At 52.7% G+C, this 6,895-nt stretch overlaps 4 protein-coding genes; 1 reads left to right on the top strand and 3 right to left on the bottom strand.

The window, feature by feature from the left end:
- Positions 1-1,911: 1,911 nt before the first annotated feature.
- On the bottom strand, positions 1,912-4,580 carry CHC_T00006772001 (hypothetical protein). XM_005709965.1 is given in 2 exon segments: positions 1,912-2,894; positions 2,895-4,580. 1 exon segment carries the CDS (start codon positions 4,578-4,580, stop codon positions 2,895-2,897), a length of 1,686 nt encoding a protein of 561 aa, XP_005710022.1. The 3' UTR covers positions 1,912-2,894.
- Positions 4,581-5,334: 754 nt separating this feature from the next.
- Positions 5,335-5,916, top strand: CHC_T00006771001 (hypothetical protein). The gene has a single exon (XM_005709964.1). The coding sequence runs from the start codon at positions 5,335-5,337 to the stop codon at positions 5,914-5,916; it is 582 nt and encodes a 193-aa protein (XP_005710021.1).
- Positions 5,917-6,048: 132 nt separating this feature from the next.
- Positions 6,049-6,192, bottom strand: CHC_T00006770001 (hypothetical protein). Its single transcript, XM_005709963.1, has one exon. The coding sequence runs from the start codon at positions 6,190-6,192 to the stop codon at positions 6,049-6,051; it is 144 nt and encodes a 47-aa protein (XP_005710020.1).
- Positions 6,193-6,194: 2 nt separating this feature from the next.
- CHC_T00006769001 (hypothetical protein) lies at positions 6,195-6,398 on the bottom strand. The gene has a single exon (XM_005709962.1). It carries the CDS (start codon positions 6,396-6,398, stop codon positions 6,195-6,197), a length of 204 nt encoding a protein of 67 aa, XP_005710019.1.
- Between the last annotated feature and the right edge of the window lie 497 nt (positions 6,399-6,895).

Genomic DNA, 6,895 nt, shown 5'->3' with positions numbered 1-6,895 from the left:
CCAGGATTTATTTCTTCTGCGAAGTGATCTTCGGTCACAGGAAGTTCTTTGGCGCAACGCACTCCCCCCCTTGCCGCCAGGCAGCCCTCCGATCCGACAGTGCTGTAGTGCCTCGTAGGGGCTTGCAGGCGTCTGCCTGATCCAGTTAATGAACGGTTAATCCCGACGCCATTGAACGGCTCCTGCACACGCTCTTTTAGCTCCGCCTCGCCGACGTGGCCAATTTTCAACTCCGCGAACAGCTCCCGTTACGAGGAAGCGTCAAAGGGCAGTGTCTCGAGCAGGTGAAGTAGCAGTAACTTGTTCCACAGGATCTACCAAGAAATTGTGCATTCCTCTGCATTCAATTCTTTTGATTCTTCTTGGAGAAGTCGGTCCGGTAAATGGAAAAGGGGGCATAGATCAAGAGCGCAACTCAGTAAAGCAAGGCATTGTGATTTTTCGTGTACCGGGAGTATGTTGTAGCTTTCTGATGGCTATCCTTGGCGATTGTTTTCATCGATATGATGATTATTCTCTAGCATTGCATATTCCCGCACAATCTGCTACTCCTCGCCTCGTCAAAGTAGTGCTGGGCATTATCTTAGGTTTCGTAGGAACTTACGGTCGCAGGACGTAGTGCTCGTTGAAATGAATGTCCTCATGACAAATACTTGATTTGTTTGAGTGTAGGCCGCCTCTCATATTCGGTATCAGTGAAACAAGAGTTCGCTCATAGAACTCATGTACTCTCCGCTGCAATCTTGCGGAGATCCATACCCGCTGCAGTACATTGCAGAGATGGTGAGAGTGTCATTTCTTGACTGCGCATCTTGTTTTGCAAAACCAGTTGGCGTCTGGTAATCCTCTATAGTCGTAACTATAAGCTGCAGCGACAGAAGGGGCGAGAATGTACCAATGTCTGGTCAAAGCATTTTCTCAAGGACGAACTTTGAAAGTCTGCGAAGGATTAGTTTGCCGAGAGAGCGCTATTTTAGAAAATATGGAGCATTTCAAGACAATATGTTGTGTGAGAATGTAGAACCTATCCTGATATCCCTTCGGACAGGGAACAAGAAATGATAGAGCAAAAGAAGAGCACTAGAACATCCACGAGCCTACTAATCTCTCCCCGGCAAGTGAAGTTTAAAGCCTTAATTTTCCACAGAAAGTACTTATCGATATTGTTCGACAGATTAGAAATGCATCAGCTTATTGCTCTTTTACAAGAAATCTTTGAATTGAACGAAGAAGAAGTTACTTAAATCTAAACAACTATCACACCCTACCGCTTTGAGATGCATGCGGATCTCGAGATAGGTGAGAGCAAGAGAGGAGGAGGTAGGTGTGTCAGAGGTGTTGAGACATATGGCAACTTGAAGGCAGAGTGTGTTGCGGTGTGTTGCGTGTGAGGCACGAAGGTGAATGGGATGGCATCGCCGCCCATTCCATCCGGTGCAGGCGCCAGCGGGCCCGTGCCCTCCGCAGGTGCCGCCAAATCTGCATCATGCTTCGCGGTGGCGCCCGGCTACAGGTAACCTTTGACGTAAACGGGGCGCCTCATTTGAGGTGGCAACTCACAAGAAGCACAGCACCGTGTGACTTGCGATCGGTCGGTCAGCGTCTGAATCTGAATCTGAACCTTGGAGCCGCGGGTTGAGTTTAAGGAGGGAACATGTGTATCTTTTGCAAAAAGGACACGTGCTCACCAAGAGAGGTCGTCGGTATCGAAACAGCAACAGACGTGAGGGTATGCAGGCACGGGCGCTTTATCGTCAGAGGTACTGTTGTAGCAACCTGGTTTGTCATCGGTGTACTGGGGGGTTGCAGGCGAATGGTGAGGCGCTACTCTACGAACACGATAAATGAGCACAAGTGCTCCGGGTGACGCAGTCGACCCGTTGTTGCTGTTTTCTCTTTGCTCTCTCGCTGTCGCTCTCAATCCCCTTTTCTTTCTATCATCTAGTCTACCGTGCTAGCTTATGTAGCTCTGCCTGGGTTGCTCGCTACCCCTCTGATGCTCGCTCTCTCTATCATAGCCGTTGCTGATAACTTCTTGCACTAGTCTACGTACTAATTGCAATGGGCGCATAGTGCTGAGTGATCGTGTAGCCACTGCTCGACACTCCGAAGTCGAAGACTTTCTTCGACTTCGTCTTTCTGTAGCTTTGCATTTCTCTGTCGGTTCTCCGCCCGTTCGGTATCCATGCCGGTGGCAATCAATGTCGGTGGCAGTTGACGTATGTTGTACGACGTGTAATAGGTTTCACTTGGATCTGTCACAACTGTACATTCACCCTCTACAGCTGTTTGCACAAAAATGCCGCCTTCCCCCCCTCCTTTACATTCAAGGCAGGAGTTGGCGCTTCCTCGCGCTACGCTCTACGTTGATATCAGAAAGCGGACGGGGGCTGCGCAAAAGAAAAAAAGATTTGTAGCGCCCCAGTTCTAGTGCGGTGCGACGCAGAGTCCTTTGCGCGTCTCGCACAACACCTCGGCGCTCAGAGCTGCTTATGCGTAATTGTCCTCTGCTAATAAAGCTATACCGCACAGCTGAGCGCATATCGACGTCGCCGCTGCTACTGTGTCTAACAGCACGTAGTAGAGGGGGGTTTCCCTTCCAGATGATCTTGACGCACACAACCACCTCACCCCGAACGTTGACATAACCGTATGTGCCACACATCTTCGTTTCCCCCTCAGCAGTCTGCACCAGCGCGAGTTGGGCGTCGTAGGCCCTGCCACTATGCAGCCCTTGTGTGCAGCGCCAACCAACAGCGGGGCCGGGGGGTTCGGACAGTCCTTTAGACGTCGTCTGTGCCCTGCGTCTCGTCCGACGGGTCGGCGATCTCGACGGGGTGCACTGCCCCAGTCGGAGGAACTGCTGCGGGTGGCCCAACGGATGGTTGAAAACCCTAGCGCGTAGTAATGCCTCGGTGCACGGTCTCGTAGGTAACGGGCAAGTAGACTATGTCCCCCACTTCCGATGAAATGACGTCTACCCTGTTGCTCTTGGTTGCTTTGAAGGCACCTATTAGGGCCACCGTGCCCATGGAGAGGCCTCGTATAGAGAAGCCCTCTACTGCGACCTCCACGTTCCAACGGGATACTTTCTCGTTCAACCCCGGCAGTAAGGAGTGCTGGCGCATGTGCTCAATACTTAATACCTTCACTGCCTCCACGTCAGGGCCCGAGATGCTGAAAGGTTTCGCTGCTATCTGGGACTGGTTGCTCACCCAGTTCCCGATTCGAGTCTCTCCGCGATATGACATTTCAGCGTCATAACCGAGCCATCCCAAAGCCATCCCTAGTCCCCAGGCCTCCATTACGCTGGGCACCGTCCAGCCTTCCTGCCTCGCCGTGATTGTAAGGCTGAATTTGTCGGACAAGGACTTGAAAGCCCCGTCGCGCGGTAGCCTGGCTAGCACGTGTATGTGTGATGCCGGCGGAGGGATGTGGCGTACATGCAATAGAGACCCGTCCTCCGATGTCTCGATGTCGTACCCCAGAAGATTGTCGCCGGTCAACGATACGGGCAAAGTGAGTGCGTCGTTAACCTTCCAGTCGAGGTATCGCATTCCAAAGCCGGCCGGGACAGGGCAGTAGGCCTTGTGTCCTGTAATCATGGATGCGTAGCGGTAGTATGCGACCGCCGGAGCATCTGACATCCTATGTTGCCTGACTTGCTCCAGATCCGCATCCTGGAAAAAGTCCTCTGCTTCCACAAAGTAGCGGCCCCAGAGGCTGGCAGCGTTGTACATGCCTCCATGGACAGCAGTTGATATGCCCGCATTCCTCCACCAGCGCCACGTGAGCAATGCAGAGGCAGACAGCCCGTAAGCATCCCCAGCTAATATAGTGCGATAATGCCCCCTGAACGCACTGAACGCAGGTAGTACCAGCTCACGTTTCCGCTTTAACCATGCCATCCCTTCGGCTCTGTCCGGCACTGGCGCCAATGCACACTGGTGGAAGATAGCAAAGGCTACTTCGAACTGGGCATGCAGACGGTTTGTATCAACGTACCGGTCCAGAGTCGCCCGGCACAGCTGGGCTGTTACGTCGTCGGTCGCTATGGGGTCGCCCGACACCAGATTCATAGTCGCGTTTACATATACCTTATCACACAGGCGGGGTATGGCCAGGTCGAACGCGAGTTTGGTAGTCTTAGCCCGTCCGCCCATGACTGTGAGAAGGAGCGAAATCTCCTTCTTGGTGAGTCCGTCGCACCGCACCACGTTACATTCAGACGACATCTCAACCGCTTCCGGATCCCACCCTTCAATGTCCATGAGCATATCGGGCTGCCACTGCTCTGCAAGGTCTGGGATATCCATTATATCTTCCACCTTGATGCCGACATGCCCGTCTGCATATGCGTGGACCGACTCGGTCAACCCTGCCTCTCTGAACTCCTGGACATAAAGCTGAGATAGCAGCCCGACCAGCAGGGCCACCTGGCTATCGTCCCTTAGGTGACCCGCCGCATTTGCCTCGATCCTGATCCGAGTAGCCCTTTGCATGCCCGCATTGGGTCTAATGTGCGGTGCGATGAGCTCCGGGTCCACAAATCCGGACTCAGCTATAAAAGAAGAATTCATCCCTCTGGGGTCGTCGACAGCGTAGGACATGGTGACATCAATGTCGCCCAGAGCAGTGTAGTCCTCTATGGCGGTGTACGTCCTTTTTTCGTTCGTAACGGCGTCACTTACGACGGCGTCACTTACGACGGCGTTGACTCTGCGGGAGACTGTGAATCCTCCGAAAGCCGCTTCCTTGTTGAACGTCATGGCGGCATATCTCCCGACGTACGAAACGTAGTTGCTGTACATCCTGGGGATTTCGTTGGGTAATTTGTTCGCGTACGCCCCGAGCGGCACGCGCTCCACCCCGACGTCGCGGCCGCCCCACTGCTCTGGTCAGAACTCGTCGGCCCTGCTCCAGATGCCGGCACGAGAGAGGCTGCCGCACGTGCGTACAAAAGAAGGTCTATTTTTGTTTACTCACACGTGCACACGTGCACACGTGAACACCTGTAACTTCGTGACCATCACCATTTATATATTGATAATTGTGGCCTAATTCTCAACGCAATTTGCGGCTCTGTGGCCAAATTGGATAAGGCATCGGTCTACGGTCCGCAGCTCCTGGAGCAGCTTCCGAGTAGTGATCCGGAGATTGCAGGTTCAAGTCCTGCCAGAGTCGTCTTTTTTTGTCTTTTTTCCTTTCCTTCCTTTTTTTATTTTTAAATCACCCTCCCTGCTCTCATCTCCCCCTGGCCAAGTTTTGATACGCGAAGGCTCTACAGTACCCTCCCTTGGTAACTTCCAAGTCGAGTCATAGTGTTTGAACATAATGTCATTATTACGTTGGTCCACGCTACCTAGTAGCTTGAGCACACAAGTTGGCTATTTATTTTCATCAAGATTCGTTTTAGCAGTCCTTCCACAATTTAGAGCAGGCGTTGTACGGTACTGCGTCCGTAAAACCATTCGCAGCGCAGTGCGTCCGGTCTCGTTGTCATGGGTATCTTCTCATCCATTGCCGGGTCTCCCCTGGGCCTCTACGTACGTCACCGCGGCTCGTTCCTTTTTCTTCCACCGCCACCTTGTCAAGGGTGTTCTAACGAGTTTCTGTCCAACAGCTCTCGGCCCTGGGAGCCATAGCCGCCGTCAACGCCATCGGTGCGCGTGCGGATCTTCGTGTCTGGCGCGCTATGCAGCGCGTCGCGGCTGCCAAGCAGCGGCGGATCCAGAGGTTGGAAGCGCAGCGGGGAAAAGGTGCCGAGCAGAGAAAGATCGAGTGAGAAATGATCTTTCCTGCAAGGACGGCGTTGATCCCATTCAATACTCGAGGAAGCCGTTTCGTGCATATCACTTCGAATATGCCTGTACCCAGCCCCTCAAATCTCTCGCGTGCTCTCCGCTGCTCTTGTAGAGCTGCTCTCCATGGCGCAGTGCTTACTTTGGTGGCCACCGATTGCACCCATGCCTCCGCCGAAGGCTCCAGGAGATGGAAAACTTGTCGTGGATGAAGGGATATATTAGGAATGAGAGTTGCAGCGTGCGTTTAGGACATGCATTTGAAAGGTAGGTGATGACGGAAAGAAGTGATAGGAATTGTGAAACTAGTTAGTACACTGCTAACGTTTGGGGTGGGGTGGTAGATGAGGACGAGTTCAGGTTGCCTGAAGGGGTTAAGGTTTGCCAACATGTTCATTTATTCCTTCGGTTGCGAGCAGCACGAGCGATGGACATTTCTGGCCTGAAGTATCTATGAGAATCCCGGTCCATGTATTCGCGTGGTAGAAAGCGTATGTGATTCGTTAGTCCTAGGATTGTACAGGCTAGAACAAAGGATAGGGGGCAGCCGGACGTCCTTAAGATAATTTTGCACTTGATGTGGATGCTAGCCCGCATAGCATTTTGCCGTACTACGTGCGCTTGCAAACTGATTCCATCCTTCAGCCATCATGAGGAAGAAACAAACAGGTTGCGGCCCATCAGTGACCCTGGAGTGGTCTTTTATGCATCGCCGCGGATTTGTCTTTGCGATAGCAACTTTGTATCTCCTGCCCAGCAGCATGCGGGATCAAATGGCAGGACTCAGGCCAGTGTTTCTGCTCGCCGCATCGACCGAAGCTCATCTCGGATGTGCCACGCATTAGAGAGATTGGAGTCAGACTTGCCTACTGAAGTGATCAGGTGGTAGAGAACGACTTGGACTAAAAAAATTGCAAACTATATTCCCAAAGAACGCACACCCGCCCAGGGCAACGCGACGGATCACTCCAAAGCCGCATGCACTTCTGTATCAGGTGGTGATGGGAAGCAGGGAGGGTGCATTGTAGAGGGGGGGGGGGGGGGGGGGGTGCTCTGATAATGGAAGAGGGAGAGGAGAAAGGAAAGAGAAAAGT

Source organism: Chondrus crispus, genomic scaffold, assembly GCF_000350225.1.
Source record: "Chondrus crispus Stackhouse genomic scaffold, scaffold_50, whole genome shotgun sequence".
NCBI classification, from domain to species: Eukaryota; Rhodophyta; class Florideophyceae; order Gigartinales; family Gigartinaceae; genus Chondrus; species Chondrus crispus.
This window is presented reverse-complemented; position numbering and strand designations above follow the sequence as displayed.

Bases quoted from the DNA above. Each gene is read 5' to 3' on its own strand.
- CHC_T00006772001 (XM_005709965.1), bottom strand. From the start codon at position 4,580: ATGAATTCTTCTTTTATAGCTGAGTCCGGATTTGTGGACCCGGAGCTC.
- CHC_T00006771001 (XM_005709964.1), top strand. From the start codon at position 5,335: ATGTCATTATTACGTTGGTCCACGCTACCTAGTAGCTTGAGCACACAA.
- CHC_T00006770001 (XM_005709963.1), bottom strand. From the start codon at position 6,192: ATGTTGGCAAACCTTAACCCCTTCAGGCAACCTGAACTCGTCCTCATC.
- CHC_T00006769001 (XM_005709962.1), bottom strand. From the start codon at position 6,398: ATGCGGGCTAGCATCCACATCAAGTGCAAAATTATCTTAAGGACGTCC.